This window comes from Puma concolor, chromosome B3 (assembly GCF_028749965.1).
Source record: "Puma concolor isolate L17-30 chromosome B3, mPumCon1.1.hap2, whole genome shotgun sequence".
NCBI classification, from domain to species: domain Eukaryota; kingdom Metazoa; phylum Chordata; class Mammalia; order Carnivora; family Felidae; genus Puma; species Puma concolor.
Window position 1 is genome coordinate 142,086,359 of NC_141672.1, and position 22,646 is coordinate 142,109,004.

Here is a 22,646-nt window from a genome sequence, read left to right on the forward strand (position 1 = left end):
TTAAAAAAATAAAGAGCAGGGATGAGAGCAGAGACAGGAATATAAATTTGGGGGGTTAGCTCTAGAGCCCTTTCTGCTTTAATTACCTGTGATTATGGAGAATCAGAAACCAATGATCAGAGAAGAAGTCATTAATAACAGCAAAAACATATACTAAGTCTTTCATAAAGCACCATGTTAAGCACTTTCTAAGCATCATCTTATTGAAGGCTCAGGACAATCCCATGAAGTAGGAATTCTTACAATCCCTTCAAAACTCACGGAAATTCAGCAGCTTGCCTAAGTAAGACATAGAAGCTTACTACGTAAGACGTGAAAGATCCAGATTTGAACCCCTGGCCCTTCTCTCTCTAAAACCCATGCTGTTAGCTACACAGTGCTCAATGGCTAAGTCCTCCACGTGGAACAGAGGAGGTAGGGCACATGTGGGAGAAGCAGTAAGGGGACAAGAGTACCACTCGCCAATCCCTTTGGGACCTGGAGGAAAGTCCGTGCAGAGGGAAGAGGCAGGCAGGAAGGCAAAAGTCTACTGATAAAGTATCTACACATTGTCTCGTATCCCAGAATGGGGGGTTACTTCAAGGAGAAAAAGCATTGAGTGATTTACAATACATAATGAATCAATCTCGCCACGTTTCCATCCCAATAACCTCGAGAGAAATGTACTGCCTTCTCAGTCAAGTTCTGAAATGGCAGGGACTCGGCCGATTCCTCTTTCCTACCCGCCCAGGGCCATTGACTTTCTCTCCTTGGGAACACAATACAGTTGACACAATCATGCTCCCATCAGGACATTCTCCCCCTCGTCGCCCCATCACACTCCCACACAGGTCAGCTCAGGGCTGGCTCACTCAGCTGAAGATCAAGCGTGCGTCTGCTTACGACAGAGAGGAACAACTTAATGTGGTATCCAGAGCTTTGTGAGCAAAAGCAAGAAACGGAACACCAGAGAAACCTGACCACAACAACTCGAAGGGATTAAATAAATTCTTTTGGCTTGCTGGAATCTCACATTGCATATTCTTGGAAATGAAGGAGCCACAGGCTAATCCTAAGAAGTCTTTTATAATAAAGATATTCAGGTTGTAACATAACTGTCGTTACAGGATTTGACCTGAATAGGTAAAGAAACCAAACAGAACTTTCTCAACAGAGGTCTTGGAGGATGGATGGTGATAAACCCCCAGGAGAAACAGCAGCTCTCTCTTATAAAACTTTAAAGACTCCCGCCCCTCTCATAAGGAGTTCTTGCTGGAGAACCACAGGGAGAGACACAAAGATGCCTGGTCTGTAGAACAATACACGGACTTCAGAGGCTTGGGGATCAGAGTCCAGGTCCTGGCTGTTCCGCTAACTACTGTGTGATCTTGGGAGCAGTCAGTTATGACTTCTGTGCCTCAGTGTTCCCATCTATCAAATGGGGATAGAGGAACCCTAACTTAGGGTTACCAAGAGGAACACGGTCGTATTTGCAAAAAGCACCAGGCATAGTCCTTGGCACAGGGTCAGTTCTCAGTCAATACTAGCCTTTCCTTCTTCTCTCCTGACACTAGCCTTTTTATGCTATTTTCCAACCACCTTAAGAAGAAAAAAAAATTTTTAATTTCTTCAGTGAAAAATATTGCCCCTTCTGGCCCATGAGGTATAACGGAAAGATTCCTGGAAAGAAAATCAGAGGACTTCACAGTAGTTCAGCTTCTACTCACAAGTGAGACCCTCTCTAGCCCTGCCTCCTGGGCTGCCTACCACCCTCCCCCAGCCAGCATGGGAATGAGAGTTCAAGGAGATAATGTGGGAAAGCACTTCGAGAACTCTAAAGTGCTCCACAGATGGAAGAAAATATCACCATTTTAGTGCAGTTCAGAGACAGACGTCTACATTATTCGGCTTATGGGGACCCCAGACTGCAAAGATCCGGCCGATGTGAGCCACGCCAGAGAAAACAAACCCCCAAAAAGGAAGAGATGAGCCAGCTGCAGAAACGGGGCTGGGAAACTCGGCAAATAATCCAAGTTCACTAGTGCGGGTGGATGTGGATGTGGATGTGGTCTCCAATCGGATGGAAACCAAGGGTAAGCTCATCAGCCGAATCGTTTGGGTCCTTTCTGAAACTAACATCATCAGAGAGGGGTGTTCAGGGAGTCTAGAGCAGGGGGACTAAATGGAAAGAACAGAGAATCTTTCCGGGGTCATGCATCAGTATTCAAGGAAGAAAGACACGAGAGATTGCAGAGGGGAGTATCCCAGGCTCCAGACAGATGGACTGCACTGCAGGATATATGACTTTTCCAGAACAAAGTCGCGGTCAGAATCATCAAGGCCACTTGGTCCCCCCTCTTTGGTTCTATTATCACCACCATGAGTAACAGTAATTATTATCACTATTAACGACTGCGGTTTCTGAACCCTGACCATTTATTGGTCACTGCGCTAAGTGCTGCGTGTGCCTCCTTAACCTCATCTTCCCCACATCCCATCCGCAAAGTGTGCCCATTTTACAGATGAGCAAATAGCTATTCCAATTATCCACTTGGAAGATCTTTATCCTTAAGAATCCTTAATCCAGGAGCTAAGAAAAGGATCTAAGGGTCAAGGACACGCCAGTGTCTCAGAAAGGCTCTCCCTGGGTGTAGATGAATCACAATTTCCTTTTCTCAGGCTCAATAAAGGACAGAGAAAAACCTGAAGCAGTCAAGAAAAGGTGGTCAGTCACTCATAAACCTTGAAGTAGGACACAAGAGTCCTCCTCTCCAGCCTCCTTCGTGACACACAACTTGGCCTCAACATCATTGGTTCATTTTTCTGCCCTGAAGAAGAAGCAGACCCTGAGTGATGCAACAGCAGCTTAGAAGGGGGGGGGGGGGGGGGGCAGAGCCAATCAGGACAATTTAGATAACTTGACATCAGTACAGAGGGTGATGATTTCACTTCCTGCTTCTTATTCCGTACAGAGGAGACAAGAAAAGACTTCTCAGCCATCACCTAAAAAAAAAAAAGAAAAAGAAAAAAGCCGCCAAGCCAGGGCTCGGCAATTAGTGTTGGAGTAAGTGATCATCTTGTGATTGCTCAGCTGGGGCCCAAGACTTGTAACTGCATTTAGAGTACAGAAATAGAAGATGCTGCAAGGGAGCAGAGAAACCTGGCCCGTTTGCCAGGAGAAAAATGTCCTGAAGCTGCTGGGAAATTCACTCACTTGGGATCGGGGGTGTGTCCTCATTAAGTGGGAAAAGTTAACCAATAAGCCCATCGATGAAGTCCACCTCCTTCACTCCTCTGTGGAGTGTCCACTGTAGCTTCCTCTCGACAGGTGCTAAATCTCTCATACCAAGCTAAGCATCCCAACTGGCCTCTGATGTACAGCCAGGCCCAAATTGGGGGTAGATTGATTGTAGTCCATCCTTCTTGCCAACAGCAAGCACTTTGGCAAAAGCTGCCCGATGCTACCAGGAGAAAACAGGGCCCGAGGTCACGGGCAGGCTCCCAGTTATCAACAGAACCACTCCAACCAGACCCATTCTGCCCACCAAACCTTGGGACTCTTACAAGCCCCACAAGCCTGTCACGGCCACCACCCAACAGACCCCAGATCATCCCCAAGGAGACCATGGGTCACACCTTTCTTGCAGGATCTCAAGGGTAAGTCAAAGGAATGTTCCAGTACATTGCACTTCAGAGATGCACCCCTGCTCCCATTTCTGGGGCCCAAAGAAAACTGAGGGATCCCAAAGCCCCCTCAATTTTCCTGAGAGCTGCAGGTAACCCAATGCCTTAGAAGTCTCTAGGGCATAAGCACCCGGCCTCTGTCCTCTCCCATGGTGACAGCTTCCCTCCCCCAAGTGTGACTACCACAAACTGGTACTCCATGTGCCATATTCTGCGCATGGAGATGTTCTGTTTGGCCCGTGGGGTAGAGGGGTTTTGTCTTCAGTTGCCAGCATTTAAAACTTGAGTGGTTTCGCTGGACCTCCAACTCTTTTTGAAAAAACAGTAAGTCTGGCAACGCGAGGCCCCCACCCCCACGCAACAGCAGCATCAGCTGGCTGCCCCTTCAGAGGGGACATGTGGTCCCCTGCCTCCACCGTCCCCACGTGACCTGCCATGGGCGGTTAACTTTGTGAACTTTGAACGAGTTAGCATGAAAAGAAAGACTTCTCGGAGGTCAAAAGCTTCTTCCCCTGGGATATTTTACATTGAAATTCAAATCCCCAATAAAATAAACACCTGGAGCATCTGGTCCAAGGCCCTCCTCTGGTTCCAGCTACGCCTCCAGCTGCAAAGAACACACATGAGGAGAATCTCACCACAGATGCTAGACTAGGATAAGGGGCAACAGCTAAATGGGACATTTGGAAAGGAGGTCTCGTCCCCCACAGCTAATATGTCAGGGCCTGAGCAAGGGCCTTGCAGCATGCCAGTTCCAGATGGAGAAAAGAAAGGTGAGCACCAAGCAAGGGTGGCCATAACTGGTGTGTGTGTGTGTGTGTGTGTGTGTGTGTGTGTGTGTGTGTGTGTGTGTATTCACTGATTACTTACTATGTGCTTGAGAAAGCACACAGAGGAACAGAGGGTGAGGCCAGGACCTCCAAAGGGAACCACCCCTACCACCACAATCCTCCATGGTCTCTTCTTTTTCCCTTCCTCCCTTCCCGCCACTTTCTGAGAGCTTCCTCTGGATGTTCTGCCTCTTCAGAGGACACTCCTATCCAGCAGCTGCCCTCCTCTCATCAAATGCAAAATGCCTCAGCCAGTACAACTCTCCTGTGGCCAAAGGAAAGATTCACCTGCACGTCACTGCTCCATTTTCTCCCCAAATACAGCAGACTCCTGCCTCTCCACCTGGTTCCTGCCGAATCTCTACCCTCTAAGGAACGTGCCCAGTGGATGTCCAAGGTGGCCACAGGTCCAACCAGAGCCAACCCTGAGGAGGCCCTTCCGCCATCAGACATGGAAGGCAGAGGGAAAGAAGGGGTGGAGGGAGGCACAGACAAGAATCTCACCCAGAGCCATGCGACCCGCAAACTGTCCCAGACAAAGCTGTGTGACCTCTTATGCAGGGGTCTCCATTCTCCGAGCCCTTCTCCACGGAACCCAGAGCCTATTCAGACACAACACTTGGTCTGCCCCTGCCTTGCCTCTTTTTCCAGCCCCACCTCAACACACAGCCGCACATGCGCACACACACACACACACACACACACACACACACACACACACACTCGGACCTACAAATGCTCTCAGAAGCATAGCGTTCACATCACAGATAAGTGGAATATCTTATTTACATTCCCATCAAATTGCAAATGAAAAACAAACTTGGGAGTCAGGAGACTTTCCCCCTCCAAGCCCTGGTTTAGGCTTTTCCTTCTGACAGGAACCTTAGAGATCCTCAAATCCCAAACCCTCACTGTAGGAGGTAAAGCTGGAGGCCCAGGGCACACAGTGACAAGGCCAGGCCCAGACCTCAGGTCTCCAATTCCGCCGCCCAGCACTCTCCTGCCACGCGCCCCCTCCGGCTCCCTGCAGCCCAGGTCCCAGCTCTACTCACATATAGCGCAAGTGAGGGTTCTTGGCAAAGGCTCTGGGCTGGATGCTCCGAAGTCCTGAGTTCTTGATGGTCCTGGAGAGAGAGAAAAACAGGGTCAGCAGAGCCTACAGAGCACCGGGACGTCTGCTCCCAGCTGAGCTGACAGAAGGTTGCACCAAGGCTGTGCCTGCAGCCGCCCCTGTGAACTGAATGCATTTCCTCATCTGCCAGCATCACCAGGGGCCCAGGGGATGGTATCTGGACTCACACCCCACCGGGACCCGGGAGAGGGATCCGGATGTGCCCGCAGCGGTCGGCAAGCAGGTAACAACAACCGGTCTCCTCCTCAAGAATCTGGTCCAGTGACTGTCCCTATTCCCTCTCCAACCCCAAGTGCCCCAGAGCCACTAACACCTAGAGTCAGAAGGAGGTGGCTGGGAATGTGGCACTTTGGGGGGGGTACCATTAGTCAACCACAGGGTTGAGGCAAGAACACTAGTCCGGAGACCTGGGTTCAGGTCCTGCCCTGAAACCCTAGCTACTGGTGAGACCACAGAACACCCTTGCTTTCTAGGCTGAGAGGAAATGGGGGAGGGGGAGGGCGTGGCCTCTGAAGGCCAGGACATCCCCCAAGTAGGTGGTACTGACTCTACTAAAAGAGAAACAATGGAGCAAAGTGCAGAGGAGAGCTGGCAGTGCCCAGCACCCCTCCGCAACCCCCCACCCCCCTCCCACCTGTGACCCCACCCAGCCCAGGAGGCAGCCTGACATCCCCCCCATACCCACCCATCACCCCACCAGTGACCCCACGCAGCCCTGGGGCAGCCTGACATCCCCCTACCCCCATCCCCACCCGAGACTTCCCAGCGACCCCACCCAGCCCTGGAGGCAGCCTGACATCCCCCCCCACCACACACCCACCCATCACCCCACCCGTGACCCCACCCAGCCCAGGAGGCAGCCTGACATCCCCCCCCCCCATACCCACCCATCACCCCACCCGTGACCCCACCCAGCCCTGGGGCAGCCTGACATCCCCCTACCCCCATCCCCACCCGCGACTTCCCAGTGACCCCACCCAGCCCAGGAGGCAGCCTGACATCCCCCCCCCCCCCATACCCACCCATCACTCCACCCGTGACCCCACCCAGCCCTGGGGCAGCCTGACATCCCCCTACCCCCATCCCCACCCATGACTTCCCAGCGACCCCACCCAGCCCAGGAGGCAACCTGACATCCCCCCCCCCCACACCCATCCATCACCCCACCTGTGACCCCACCCAGCCCAGGAGGCAGCCTGACATCCCCCCCCCCATACCCACCCATCACCCCACCCATGACCCCACCCAGCCCTGGGGCAGCCTGACATCCCCCTACCCCCATCCCCACCCATGACTTCCCAGCGACCCCACCCAACCCTGGAGGCAGCCCAAAGCCCCCGCTGAGATGGAGACCAGGCACACTCACAGCTTCTGGAGGCCGGTGTAGAGCTCCATGTCCACTGCATTGAGCGTGTGCAGGCCCCGCCAGTTCTCTATGTGTCTGCGGGGGAGGAGGAAAGACAGGGTTCAGGTCGGCCGGGGTCCAGAGGAAAGGTGCTAGTGAGGGGCTATGCACACCACCTGCCTGAGGAGATCGTCACGGGACCCAGAGCACCTGGCCCAGGGACAACATTTAGTGTCCCCTCTCAGCTCCAGAAAGCTCTCCTTTTTTAAAGACTCGAAACTCGGCTTCCCGGTTGGGCTTCGTGACTTAGTTTCCCTTCTTCTAAGGACATGCTCATTTTCTTAGCGGTCCAGAAAGACAATACAAATGATACGGTTTTTAAAGGGGGGAGGGGGAGAGTGGCTGGACAGTGGGCATGGCTTTCGAGTGGAAGAGCCCAGGAGGAGCACACACCGGAGTCAGGTCCCCCAGGGTCCAGACACTGACCGCCTCGTTTCGGTGACCCCAGCCTAACACATCTGGAGTTCAAGAACACTAATAGTTTGACTGGGCAGAACCAACTCCAGAAAGTGGACAGGCTGGGGACCAGGGAGGCGCCACGGTGTCACAAAAGGAAGTGAGACCAAGGAGCCCGGCTCCGGCTTCACCTCTGGGACCTAAGGACCGGTGGCCGTGAGCAAGAGATATGACCTTTCTGGGCCTCTTTTGTCTTCATGTGCAAAGGGAGAGGGTTTACACTAGATCAGCAGTTTCTCTCCTCACAAAGGTCTCCGCTTAGAACTTTCTCCCAAGGGACCTCATGTTTAAGGAGGCTTGCATGGAGCAGGCACACTACATTTACTAAGTAATAATTAATTCATCTTCTCCGATTTATTCATCGAAGATATAAATCACCATTAACCAGAGCTTTTTATCGAAAGACATAAACCAGCACTAACTCGTCCAGTAGATAAGCTCCAACCCAAAGCAAAGGAACTGGGAAGTTCTGTAAGCACAGGAGGCTGGCCTGTCCTAAGTTTGATTCCTGTTCTTTTTTCTTTTTTTTTTTGATATTGACCAAATGCCAGACACAAACATCCTCCAACTCAGCCATCCAACTACTGATTATTAAGACCCTTTCCAACTCTAGGGCTGTGCGAGAAATTACCATTCATACACCTCTCTGTCCCAAGGAGCTGCGAGGGGCCTCAGGGGAAGGCCCTCTGGGGCCCACCCACCCTCCTGGGATCTGATACTCCCCCCGCATTAGGGCCCCTGAGGTCAAAGTACCCTCTCAGCTCATCCCGCGACACCGCTATCCAAGGCGCACTGAGGCCAGAAAAGTGGCAGCCACCTTCCCCAGACACCTCCTCCCCGGCCCCGCCCCACCCGTGGCTCTTCCGTCTGCCATCAAGTAGAGCCAGAGCCAGGAAGGCCGCAGGGCGGCGGTGGCCAGGGCCTCTGGAAGCATTTCAAAGCCTCACAGTGACAAGGTGTGCAGAGAGCCCGTTTTGTACCACATTCTCTCGGGGTTCCTGCTGAGCAGCCAGACACACTGGCATCTGCTGGGGACATGGACCAGGTGGCCAGGTCGGGACCGAATTCCAACTCCAAAGTCCTCTCCCTGGAAGTCTTGCGGCCCCAGGGCAGTCTTCTGGGTCTGGTCCTGCCAGGGCAGGGACCCTGGCTCCGTTTAAGGTGAAAAGGAATACCAGAAGGAATAAAATGACCTGTGCCAGTGCCCCCCAGGTGTGTTCACTGGACCATCAGTCCAGGTAAACTCCCAAGTAGGTCACACTGTTCCTAAAGACAACCATTCATTCACAGGAGCCCAGCTGCAGGCCAGGATCTGCTCCCAACAAGCAGCTGTCAATCAACTGCTTAAATAAACGAAACCATTTTTCTTAGGCCACATTAGAAATCCGTAAATGTGTCTCTATTATGGCTGAGTTGGCAATCATCAGTGCAATCTAACACTTTGCCCTTCCTGGCCCTCACGGCCACACTTACCCTTATGGCCACACATTGACCCCTCCTCGACATAGGCACACACTGAGATATGGCAGTGCAATGGGTGTACTCTTTGGTGCAAAGGGTTCCCTGGTTACGAGGCGATGGCCCCTGCTTCCTCTGTTGGGTCTGAGTTTCCCTATAAGGGGGAAGAGCATTTTCACAGCCACGGCGCCACGGTGTGGTGAGGAGTCTAGGCTCTAGAGCCAGGTCAACAAAACCACAGCTGCAACAAAACCACATCCACTTGCCTCGAGCCAGGCTGCCAGGACTTACGGCCTGGCCCCGTCGCTGCCTCTGCCTATGTGACCCTGTCCAGGTTACTCCACCTGTCTGAGCTTCGGTTTCCTCATCTGTCAAACGGGGTAATAAAATACCTCTAGCATAAGAACGAGAAGTGGATGGAAAAGACGAGGTTAGAAGCCCCGTACGACAGCTCGGGACACACAGTAAGTCCTCGGGGAATGCTAGCCTGGATGGTTATTTTTAACCCTGTGCTTCGCTGAAGCTGAGAAGTCTTTTCAAGCTAAAAACGGCATCATCATGGTTCTGCTGGAAGTTGTCACTTCTCAGCAATCATTGATAAAAACTCCATGTGGCAGAAAAATGGAGGGGCAGTAAATCTGTCATTTATGACCTCCAGGAAAACTGTTCAAGCAGAAATTATGAACAGGTTCAGGGAATGCACAGCCGGCAGCTCGGAGCAGGTTCCGAGGGACGCGGGGGCGGCAAAGGTGCAGCCTGACATTTGTGCATGACATGGGCCGGGCACCTGCCAAGTTCTGCTATGACTCACCGCTGGGAACCAGCCCCCGGCGGGTGGGGGGGGGGGGGGGGGGGGTGGTCAGTTACGGTAACTATGCCGGCTGCCACGTGTTAAAAGTTTGAGTGGAAAAGGCAGGCTCTAAAAATAAAATAAATAAAAATATACAAATAAAAATACAATTAAAATAACAAATGGATAAATAGAGCAAATTTGGTTTGCTTTTGTTCGTGGTAAATAGTAGTGACCTGGGCCTAGTACGATTGATTATATGTGGCTTCTTTTATTGTGGTTTTCTGGGCTTCCAGGATGTCTTCCCTGAGCACTTATTTTACCGCTTGAAAAACTATCCATAATGATCATTTTTTAAAGGAAAGTGAGGCACTTGAACCTGTGCAGGGCAGTCACCGGTCACTGTGTTCCAGGGCCCCCCGCTGTGCCAGCCAATCCCTACGGAGGCATCCCAGGAGCCCACCTCACCGTGGGAAGAACTCCGAGCCCTGCCGGGAACACGAGTCAGTGGGACTACGAGACTCAGTGCTTGTCCGCTCCAGCACAGAGTATAGGGTGGTGGCTGGCCCTGAAAAGACCTGTAGCCTTGTGCTCAATCTGTGTGCTTCCATCATAAGCAGCGAGGGGTGGGGGCAGAAAGGAGGCAAGATGGTGGACTCTAGGCTCCCGTCCTGACTAAATTACCTCCAGGGGAGTCTTTTTATACCGTTGCTCTCAGCAGGAAGTGATTCTGCCCCCCACCCCCAAGGAATATTTGGCAACGTCTGCAGACATTTCTGTCAGTCATGACTTGGGGGGGGCGGGCAGGGAATGATGCCAGCATCTAGTGGGCAGGGGCCAGACATGCTCCTAAATGTTCCACAAACACTCAGGACAACAAAGAATTATTGGCTCTAAATGTCCATATTGGGAAGCCCTGCTTCATTATAAAGGCTTCTGTCTTGAGATCACCATTGAAGAATGCATTCCACAGCTTAAAACAGCAACAACTTTGATAATGGCTGCTTTGCAGCAAATACTAAGGGGCCCCAGGCCAAAACCAGAAAGCTTGCCTCTAGGTCCCTGGGTCCAGGTGAGAGGAGAAAATCAAAAGCCATGGCTCCCAGACCCCATCAAGTCAAGGGCATTACTTGAGGAAATAAGGGACTCTTTGGCACACTGGACCAGGGGCAGTTACACATCCCAGAAGCAATAACGGTCTCCTCTTGTCCGGCTCAGCCTGGAACCCACCAGCCAAGAGCTTTCTCCATCAGTGAGAGTTCCTCTTCTGCATGGCTTAGTCCTGCATGGAAATGGGAGTGCTCCAGCCTGAGAATCAGCTCGGGGCCCTGTCCCTCCTCTCGGGCCACCGCCCTCCCTGGACACCCCAGAATCCCAACGCTTCGCCAAGAGCAAATGTGCAACACTCTTCCAGAGAGAAGGGAGGAAGTGAGGCTTCATTCACGATAATGTTGAGCAACCAAGCCAGAGCCAGGCTTAGGGGAGCAGCTTGGAAAACCTCAGCGAGGTCTAGGTGAGCCTCTGTGGTCAAAGAACACGCTGCTGTCCGGTGGACTGGGGTTGGGCGTGTGCGTGGCCTCTTCAGGAGTAGAAGAAAAACTATCAGAAATGAAGTCACCCCCAGCAATTCACAACAACAGCATGCAGTCCTGAAATCAGACAGCTGCTTCACACCCATTCTGGGGATGAACTAGGGCACAAGCGAAATATTAATTAAGATATCCACAGAAAATATAAAAAGCCTTTGTGCTAGAATAAATCTGACTGTGCTTTTTGTACCATAGCTTTTTTTTTTTTTCTTCCTTCTGTTTGGCTTGAGCCAATATGGAAATGAATTGGCAATCTCCAGGCACATAAAAATTAGATGGTACAGACTGTGTGGTCCATATTTTAATTAAAAACATGTCATGTGGATATGTTTAAGAGTTGTTTAGAATTCCAATATTTAAGTACTATACATAGAAAACTCTAGAACACGGACACATCTACCCCCCTTCCATCATGACGGGACTGAAGTTCATGCAAAGGCCAAGACAGGCCTGACAGAACTCTCCTCATCACCTGGACGTTGGGCAAGACAAGGGATTAGCTGGTGGCACAAGACAGCATCCTTCCTTCCTCTACACATGGCAGGCCGGTATTACCTCATTTCTGCAATCTTCTCTCTCTCCTCCCTTGCACTAAGACCGCTGTTATTTGCACTGGGATTTCTCACTGCTATTAATGATCTGTTCTTCATAACCAAATTTTCCGGACAACTAAATTTAAATGCAAAACCTCTGCATGTTCAACCTCCTTGCTAGATGTTTCTTTTTGCCCGAAAATGCATTACACACCTCCTTGACTTTTTAAGCAGAGGAGACAGAACATGACTTACATTTTCTTGATGATCTGGGATCATCATGACCAAGCTAACTAGTCTGCTGAGCTATAACACAGTGACACCTTCAGAGGTTCCTGAAGCATGCAGAATTTACACCTCTACCCAAATGGCCCTACCCGGACATGATTCCTAAGTCTTAATGGTGATTGTATCCATTTGCAGCAGCTTTCTGGCTCTTTCTTTGCTATCCGGCCATGGGCCATCACCCCTTAGACACCTCCCCGAGGTGTTGGCCTTTCCTCCCCTGAAACGCACTGCGACCGATCTGCTCCGCAGCCCCTTGGAGCACAGAGGTTGAGCGGTGGGCACCCTGGAGGCAGGGTGACCAGGAGCCAACACCCAGCTCTGCCACTTGGAAGATGGATGCCCCTGGGCCACTTACTCAAGGCTCTCCGGTCCTCAGTGTCCTCACAGGAAATCTGGTTGGTGTGAGAATTAGATGAGGCAAATGTCTTAGTCCCCAGTTCAGTGTTGACGCATAGCATCTGAGTGATTAACAGCTGATTCCATCACTACTGTTGGAACCACATAAGTAAAAGTAAATAGAATCTGTGTAAAGATCTAAGAGAATAGGGGCACCTGGGTGGCTCAGTCGGTAAAGCGTCCAACTTCGGCTCAGGTCGTGATCTCACAGTCCGTGGGTTCGAGCCCCAGGTCGGGCTCTGAGCTGTCAGCTCAGAGCCTGGAGTCTGCTTTGGATTCTGTGTCTCCCTCTCTTTCTGCCCTCCCCTGCTCGTACTCTGTCTCCCTCTCTCTCAAAAACAAGTAAACGTTAAAAAAAAAAAAATCTAATTCTCCTGAACACATTGAGAAACAAAGTTTCCTGATTTGGAAAATTAAATGCTTGAGCTGTAAAAAAAAAAATCTAAGAAAATATAAAAAAAATAAACACACATGTGCATATGCGTGTGTACACACACATGAATAGGTAGATGTTTGTCCCTATTTTCTTTGTTCCTAATCTCCTTTCTGGATAATTAAGGCAAACAGGTAAGTGAAGCATTCTTAGAGGTGTAGTCGATTGACATTTTCCTGGGGACACCTAAGTGGACACACTAATATCATGTTCCGTATATCCGCTCTGGAAGGTGTATCCTGGCAGGCGGCAGCTGAAACAGGCATTTCTCAGATGTTCCTGTATCCGAGTATTCCACTCCTCCAACACAGACCCTAAAAGCTTCAGCGAACAAGGCTGTGCACACCTGTCCCTTCTCGCCGGACGTCCGGGTCAGACCTGAGGCCCCCACCCCCTTCTCTGATCCCTGACTCCAGGATGCGGGCCTGAAATGAAGTACGGAGCGGAGTACCTAGGGGAAGCCAGCCTGGGATTCCATTCCTTAACAAATCAGCACCAGAGCACACGCACGCACAGGCACGAGTACGTACGTCCGCACGCACGCACGCATGCACAATCACAACGAATGTGCCGCGCATTTGACTCCGAAGCCTTGTAGGGCAATAAGGAAATTGATTTGTTATCCAGGCATATTATGTCTAGTGATCCAGACAGAAGCATTAGCTTTCAATTATCTGATATGCTTAGCATCATAAACAAACCGTCTGGAGCAAGAGCTCTATGGCACTGAGGAACCAAGAGGGCTGGGGAGAGCCGCACTGGATCACACCAGCCAAGTCACCAGGCTCTGTCTCCCTTGACAGCTGTCGGGGTTGGGGGGGGGGGGGGGGCGGGGGCGGGTACAAGATGCCTGGGGAGCTGGGCCTGAGAGCCTAGAGAGCTTTCTTGGGCTGGCAACCCCAGCATGCCAGCCCATTAGCGCACCAGCTCTCCGAGCAGCTGCACGCCAAGGACCACGGTGAACCAGCCCAGCATCTGGGACCCCCGGGACTACAGAAAGGAACATTCAGACCGTGCCGGGAACAGATGGGAAACGACAGCATCTGTGTCGGCTTCCTGATCAACTCCAAGGCTCCTGCCAGGAACAGGGAACGTTTGTGCACACACCTGTGCTCTTCAGGTGCGGAGATGCTGCGTCTGCTAACGGGGAAAAGGACAAGGGCACACACCCTCTGCTACCCTGGCTACGAAAAGGCCTCTCATCTGGCACTTGGCTGGTTCACTGGGGAATCTAAGCTGTCCTGGTTGCCCCCCCACCCCCTGCCTCGCCTGTGACCAGACTGGCCGGCCTCTCCCCAGTCTAACTGCTGCCGGCTGGGCAGGCAGGTGGGTGCAGGCTGGAGACCCCAGGATGCCCACACATCGGCACACGTGGAGCCCCACCTCTAAGCTGCAAACAGACACTGCCTCCTAACTGGCCTCCCTGATGTCACTCTTCCCCCTGACCAGTCTCTACCCCTGCACAGTCACACTCTCCCCCGATCCAAACCCTCCAACCGCTTTCTTTGGCTCTTACAACAAGATCGGAACACTGTGCCATGGCCCCGAGGCCCTGCATGAGCTGGCCACTGGTCGCTGGCCACTTCTATGGTCCCTTCCCCTAACACCTTCTCCTTGTTTTCTGGGCCCCTGCCACCCTCTCCTGCCTGTATTTAAACACACCAGACTTATTCCCAGCCAGAACTTCCATGAAACACTCGTTGCGGTTCCTTCTAATCCCTCAGGGCTCCCTGCAAAGGTCACCTTCTCAGAGACGCCTGCTCTGACCCCTATGTGAGCTCACCCCCTCCTTTTCCCCGCCAGCTGCTCTCTGACACAAGCCCCTGTTCATGTCCTTCACAGCCCTTAATAACCATCTGTAATTGTCTTATTTGATTATTTGATTATGTGGCTGTCGTCAGTTGTCTATAGGCTAGAACTACGGCGCATGAGAACAGGGATCGTATCTGTCTTACTCACCACTCACTCACCTCCAGAATTTCAAATAAGGGCAGGTACCCCCGGGAAAGTACATACTTGGGAAGCCATCCAGGTTGGTGCCCAGCAGCCACCTCGTGCCTGGGGCCTGCCATAATCAGCACCCACACAGTCCCCACTCTGGACCCCTTGAGCATCCTGGAGCCCACAGGTCGGACCCCACAGGCACCTTGAACTTGATCTCTGAACAGGGATGTGGCCCACGGCACACCATTCAACATCCCAGTTGGCATCCTAGAGAATCACTACAGGGCCCAGAAATGGTCTCTGGAGGCCCCTGGACCAGATCTCAGGTCTGTTGCTCACGATCAGTGTCAGGAGAGGGACTTGAAGTGGGCAGGGCCCCCTCTCGCCAAACACAGGAGGAGATGAGGTGGGCTTTTGGCACCTTGGCACATCTTTTCCATCTTTCCCCTTCCTACATGACTTTGACTTTCACCAGATCAGTTTTCCGAGGGTACCAACCAGAAGTATATGTCTCCAGTGACAACCGAGGGAAGGAATGAATGAATGAATGAATGGTGAATGAATGCATGCATGCATTAGGGAGCCCACAAAATGATCAACAATGTACTCAATGCTCCATCAGCTCCCCACATAGACCTTCCCCTGCCCTCAACCCCTCTCACCTTCTCAAGGACTCATTCTCCTTGTCTCTCCCTCTCTTCTCTGTACCCTCACTTTCTCTCTACTAGATTTTTCCATCAGCATACAAACATGTTCTAGGAGAGCCCATTTCAAAGGAAAATCTCCTTCACTCCATGTCCTCCTCCAGTTACGAACCCATGTCATTACATCTCTTTACAGCCAATATTTTCAGAGGATCTGTCTACTCCCACAGGAGTGGGAGGAACCACTTCCCTCCTCACCTCCCCTGGATTCTCCATCCCAATTAGTCTTCTGCCCCCGCCACTCTACTGAAACTGCGCTGCCAAGGTCACCAGTGATTTCCATGCTGGCAAATTCAGCAGACTCTTCTCTGCTGTCTGGTTACCCAATCTCTCAGGGGCATGTTACCCTGTTAATAACCACTCTTTCTTTCTTGAAACATTCTGTTCTCTACGGATTCCTTGACTCTCCTCTCTCCTGAGTTTCTTTCTCCTCCCCTGGCTACTTCTTCCTAGTGTCCTCTGCAGGGCCCATATTCCTTCTCTGATCCCTAAATGTTGGCGTCTCCCAGGTCTTGCCCCAGGGGCCCCCTTCGCCCCACCATGCCATGGTGATCTCGCCCACGTGCTGGCTCTGAACACCATCTATGCACTGAGAGCGCCCAAATGCATGTCTCTGGTCACACTTCCCCAGGCTCTTTCCTGATACATCAGTAGGTCCGACATCGGCCCTTGCTTTCCTCCCGCTTGGGCCTCTCCGTCCCAATAAACGGCCGTGGCATCACTCAGGTGTCTAAGCCAAACTTCATCAGTGAGTGATCCTGCCCCTCCTGCATTATCTGCACCTGAGCAAGTCCACCTCCACGAGAGACATCAGCTCCATCCGTCTCCCACCACCTCACCTGAGCCCAGGCCATCATCACCTCTCCCAAAGGCCACTGTCTCCAAGACAGGGCCACTGTTTCTATTCTGGCCTAAAAATCTGTCCTTCACTCAGAAGCTTGAATGAGCTTCTTGGAACATAAATCTGATCACGTCGCCCTCCCCCACTGTACCCACCCTCCAAAAACGGACCTCCAGTGGCTCCTCCCACACTTGGGATGAAATCCAGACTCCACCACAGCCAGCAAGGCCCCATGTGTCTGGCTCAGGCATCTCCTTCCTCGGCTCAACCCAACCCTGTTCACTCGGCTTTAGTCTCACTGGTCTCCTTTCTGTTCTCCAAAACACCAAGCTCTCCCCTCCTCTCAGGGCCCTTGCACTTGGCTTCACCCTTAAAAGTAATTAAAATCTCCGTAAATGTCATCTCCTCAGAGAGGCATTCCCTAACCAACCTAGCCAAAGTCGTTCTCTATAACCTTCCTCTAGATCACTTGTTCTCAAGCCAGGGGCGGATTCTCTTCCCCAGAGGACATCTGGCAATGACTGGGGACATTTTTGATGGTCACGACTGGGAAGGTCCCGCAGGTAGAGGCCAAAGATGTGACTAAATATCCTACGACACAGGACAGCCCCCTCAGAACAAAGAAATGATTCCAGTCCAAAATGGTAACAGTGCCAAGGTTGAGAAATGCTATTTCCTTTAGATCACCCGGCAAAATCTGTAATTACCCCACATATGTGTTGACTTGTTTACTGTGTCTCTTTACTAACAAAATGCAGGTTCCATGAGGGGAGGCAACCTGTCTATCTTGGTCACTGTTGTATTCACAACTAGATCCCTGTACGTGGCAGAAAATTCGAATGAACAAATTAATAAACGATTGTCCTTCCTTGCAACCTGAGGACCTTGCAGCCAAGTCATGAAAACCCTACGGTTGCCGACGTCTGGACAGGACTCGTATTTTCCCCAACCATTTGAAGAGGCTGAGGTATAAAGAACAAGCTGTACCCATGGGGCTGGGGGGTAGAAAGTGGGGAGGTCAGAACCCCGTGGACTCTAGTAGATGTTCTCCTCTTGTCTACAGATGAAAAGTCAAACCACGCTGATCATAAAACCTCCAGCCCTCACTAGACATCTCAGCTTTGAAGCAGAAGAGAAGGAAGAGGTCTTTGATGAATCGTAGAAACAGCCCAAGGCGGGGAGAGACGCATTGACTTTGACCCTTTCTCCCCAACGGGCCTTGGAGAAGAAAAGTCTGAGCAAGAAGTAGAGTTTGGTCCAGACCAGAGCAGCTGGCTTGAAAGTAATCCAATAGTGCAAGCTTTATGCCTAAAATCAGCCGGCCCCAGGGGTCCTGAAAGTGCTGCCCTTCGGGTGGCCAATTTCCTTAGGAAAATATGAAATGGCCAGGCCACCCTTTACTGAATTATAAAGCACTTATCACTTCTTTAATAACTACCCACATGGAGGACTTAATTCACTCAATATGGAAGTTATAAAGGCGAATTGGTAAGTGAACACTGAGCTCAAGTGCACTGCATAAAGACTTATGAGGGCAATATTTTCCCCTATTAAAAGGGCAGATTTCCTTACTGCAACTCTGCCTCCGAGTTAATGCGGAAACGTCGCTCCAAGGCCCGGGGCATTTTGATTGTTAGACGGTAATTCCGGGTCCCTGGGAGAGAAGGGAGTCCTTGACTTTGAAGGAATTATGATCTCCGCAACCTGAGGGTGTCAGAGTGATTAGTCAAGGTAACCATCAGGAAGACAAGATCGCACTGGCGGTGCCTAGCACAGCGCGCCGGGACATGAGCAAGCCACGGAGAAGAAGGGAGGAGGTGCAGGGTGGAGGAGGAAGGGTGGGCTGGGCCAGGCCTGGAAGAGGCATGTGCAGTGGGAGGCTGCGGGAAGGGGGAGGCACCTTGAAAGACATGGGCACTGGAAGAAACGCCGGCTTACAACTGAGACCTAAAAAGAACGCATTAACAGCATCAGCCCTTGTGATCTGGACGCAGACCAGCCCTGGAGTTCCTTAAGGGTTCCAGAGGTTTCCACTTAGGGGGCTGCAGAGATGGTCCTCCTCACTCAGGGAAGGAAATTCCGCTTTTCCTCTTGTTAATTTTCCTCTTGCCTTGCTTCAGCATCGCAAGCAGTTTCCTTCCCTCTGGCCACAAGCCGTCTGTTCCTCTCCCCATATCCTCCCTCTCTTGGAAGGCATCTCTCTATTCGAATGACTTCAATTACTGCCTAATTAGAGATTATTTCCAGTTCGGCTTTACCCCTGACACCCAACCTCGCCCCCCCTGTCCTGTAGTTCCTGTTCCCACAATACCTATTCCCCTGGACTCCCAAGAGCAGCATAGACAGAACAGCTCATTCTCAACCTCCTGGATTCTCCCAAACGACCTCTGCTGAGTCCTCCTGACTTGAAACATTACAGCGGAGCTGGTGAGCACATTTCAAACGATGTGCAGCACCGGTGGGCTGGCAACAGCTCACACAGATGGCCGCTTTTAGAAGGAATCTGGGGGTAAGCAGGAAAGAGCTGTGATCGATTAGTGATGTCTGCCATGGCCTAATACACAGAGAAGGGCCATGCAAGTAGCATCTATTAACCACGTCTGTCCAAGATGCGTTCTGACATCTCTTTCTAGCTCTCACTCTCTCTTAGAGTCAAGACCCGCCAATCCCTCCTCCATGATATCCCTAGTAATTAACTTCCCTTTTTTTCTTTTAATCTCCACAGCCCATATCTGAGAGAGTCTCACACCCAGAAGGAAACTTTTCAGTTTCCAGCCTGTGAGCTCTAACCTGTTTCAGGGTTGACCGTGTCTTTCATAGGCTCGGGGCTAACCGATGCCTCTCGTACCAAATTAAAACTTCCTTTAGGAAGCCTCAACACTGCAGAGAAGCCTGTCACTGAGGAGGAAGAGGTTTTATGAAGAGCCACAGACCCTTTGAGAACAGAAACCACTTCTCCACTACCCCCTGTGTCCAATCCTTCACCCTGTTGAAATGCTTCCCTGAGGCTCAAATCCAGACCGGAGCAGAGAACAAAGGGGACTTGCTAGTGGGACCCACACGAGTGGCTTTTGGGACTCTTGCTTCCCTCATCCCTCTGTCGTAGAAGGCAAAAAGCCAAGCTGTGTCAGGGAGGTGCGATCCCATCAACAGAGAGCCAGCCTGTTAAGCTCCGTCACACCCCCACCTCCCTAGCTCCTCCCTCAACTTTTGGAAGGAATTTGGTGTAGCAAAAAATAAGGGGCTCTGGATCTCCAGACTGCCACTGACCTGCTGGGTAATCTCCCACAGCCTCAGTTTCTTCATCTATAAACTAGAGATGATCCTGATGCCAGTTTCATGGAAGCATCAAAAGACGAATTAAAACAGTGCTTGTACGGTGGGGGTGGGGGGGGGGGGGGCCGGGTGGCTCAGTCGGTTGGCGTCCGACTTCAGCTCAGGTCATGATCTCACTGTTTGTGAGTTCAAGCCCCACGTCAGGCTCTGGGCTGACAGCTCAGAGCCTGGGGCTTGCTTCGGATTCTGTGTCTCCCTCTCTCTCTCTGTCCCTCCCCACCTCTCTCTCCCTCTCTCTGTCTCTCTTCTCTCTCAGTGATAAATAAACATTTAAAAAAAATTTTTTTACATAGTGCTTATAAAAGACCTAGCACATTGTCTGAACACCCTAGAGCTTAAAGTATGTTTATTTCCCCTCCAAAAACACAATCAGTGTGACATAGTAAGAAATATATTTGGTCTCTGCTCTCATTTCCTAGCACACAGCTTCTAAAACCCTCGGAATTTCCAAAGTGGTAAGTGTCTTGTTGTCTACTAATAAGACTACCGGTAGCTAGGGGCTCCTGAACAGCCTCAGGCTGGGGGCGGGGAGCCAGGGGAGCCAAGCTTGTAATCTCAGGGTTAGAACTGTCAGCCCCACCTGACTGGAGGCTGACTTCCTCACCGATGGCCATGATCTAATCAAGTATGCCCACATAAAGAAGCCTCCATACAAATCCCCAACAACGGGATTCAGGGAACTTCCAGTTAGTGAACACAGGGAAGTATGCAGGGGATGCAGGGGGCGGGGCAGAGAGAAGGGGTGGTCAGTGCACCCGGGAAGGGCACGGGCACGGAAGAGCCCCGTGCCCCTCCCCCATCCCTTGTCCCATGTATCCCTTCCATCTAGCTGCTCCTGACTTGTATCCTTTTATAACAAACTGGTCATCTAGCAAATACATGGTTTTCCCAAGTTCTGTGAGCCGTTCTAAGCAAATTACTGAATCCAAGGAGTGTGTCCTGGGAACCTTCGACCTCTAGCTCGTTGGTCAGAAGCGCAGGTGGCCATCTGGCCTTGCAACTGGCATCTTAAGTAGAGGGGTGGTGCGGTCTTGCAGGACTGAGCCCTTAACCGCGGGGACTGACACTAACTCACGGCACATGGCATCACGACCAACTGAATTGGAGGACACCCACTTGGGTGTCTGCAGAGATCTGGAAAACTGGTCGGTACGGGGGCAAGAAGTGAGTTTCTTCCTTTGAAGCAATCGCTGGATTGTGCAGGGACTGAGGTCACGCACCGGGGCCTGCCTGGCCAGGAGAGTGATCCCGCTTGTGGCCGCAGTGGCCGAGGCTGTGACGCGGCTGCAGCGGGAGACCCTCCTCCTGCCCGCTCCCCACGGCTTCCTCTTCACAAGACAGCCAAGCGAAGCCCTCGCTGCCAGGGCCGGTTCCCTCTGGCTTCCTCGGAGCCACCGCCTCTCCCTGCCGGCCCCTGGGCGCCAGGGCTTGGTGGAGCCCCATATTCTGGGTCCTGACATCGCGTCTTCCTCCCTCCACAAGCTCTCTTCAAACCACCCTCACCCAGCTGCCGTCAGCCACCACCGGCCTCACCCTCCAGTTACTGGGGAATTACTCCTGTGTGGCCGCTGGTGTATGAATGTGACCCTGTCACTTCCGTGTCCAGGCATCACGTGCCTGTCTTCCCTCAGGAAAGCGTCAACTCCTTGACCACGGAATCCGCCGCATTCTCTTTACTTCGGTCCCTCCTCCTGCCCTGTGCTCGCTCCGTGCTCCTGAATCCTGAGCGACTCTCGGCAGCTCCTCCTTAACACTGGAACCAGGTGGGTTCTGTCCTGTGGGAGGCAAGAGCAGTCCAGGGGGCGGGGCACGGCCAAAGTCCAATGTCATGGGTCAGAGGCACACAAACCACCGAGCCACTGACAGACAGACGGACACGTGCACCTCAGACCTCCTCCTTCAACTCAACTCAGATGCCCCCTCCCTCCGAGAGTCCACTTCAGGCCCCCCTTGCTAAGGCATGAGCGCCTCATGCCTCGGCTGTGCTGTCACAGAACCAGGGTTGATGTTGGACCTAAGTAGCACCTGGCAGAGCAGAAACTCCAAATGGACTCTGGCCAAAGGGCTGGATCAGGCTGATCAGGCCGAACTAAGGCTGATCCTTAGTTCCTGGATCCAGGGGCAGGGGCGGGGAGAAGAGTGGGGGAGAAGTTTCCAGAAGAGTCGCGTGTCTGGGGTATTGGGTGTGGTCGCTTAGGGGGCTCAGGACGGCAGCTGTTTCCCCGCTGCTGTGAAATGCTTCCACCGTTTTAACTTCCTGGTCCTACATGGTGTGTGATGGCAAGTATCAGCTCCAAACAGACTGTGCTTCCCACAGGACACTGGGGATCTTGTCTTATACTCTTTGACATGCCTGTCTCCCCACGAGACTTTGAGACCCTTGAGGGCAGGGACAGTCTTTTATCTCCGCATCCGCAGAGCCCCCACGGGGCACCTGGTTCCTTAAAAGCGCTCACTAAATCTGGCAGGCACGCAGCAGGCACTCGCCTCTCCTGAGCTGTAGGCTGCACCCTGGAGAGAGGCATTTACTCTCCTGCAACCAGCAAAGAGAGGCCCAAGGCCCCGTCTGGGGAGTCCCCCTGGCAGGACAAGAAAGGTAAACGCGACAAAGACACCGAGGGACGCCCTCTCAGGGGAGCAGGTTGACGCACACCCACTGGAGGCTGGCTCTCCACACTGGAAGTACCAGAAACCCCAAGGTCAAGGTGACACTGTCTCCAACCCCAACACCTGGGGACATCTGGACATTTGGCCTCCATTCTGCAGACATTCCTCCTCTGCAGGCTGGTAACAGCACAGTCCCCTCAGGGAGCCGAGGGGCTTGGGAATGTGGCGCCCCACAGCCGGC

At 52.1% G+C, this 22,646-nt stretch overlaps 1 protein-coding gene across 6 annotated transcripts in view; it reads right to left on the minus strand.

The window, feature by feature from the left end:
* The window catches only part of NTRK3 (neurotrophic receptor tyrosine kinase 3), a 400,390-nt gene that overhangs the window by 318,201 nt on the left and 59,543 nt on the right, over positions 1-22,646 (minus strand). For all 6 annotated transcript variants that reach the window (XM_086711501.1, XM_086711502.1, XM_086711506.1 and 3 more), the window contains 2 exons: positions 6,992-7,066; positions 5,546-5,617 (listed from right to left, as the gene is read on the minus strand). In XM_086711501.1, coding sequence (XP_086567627.1) covers positions 5,546-5,617; positions 6,992-7,066 — 147 coding nt within the window. The remainder of the gene's footprint in view (positions 1-5,545; positions 5,618-6,991; positions 7,067-22,646) is intronic.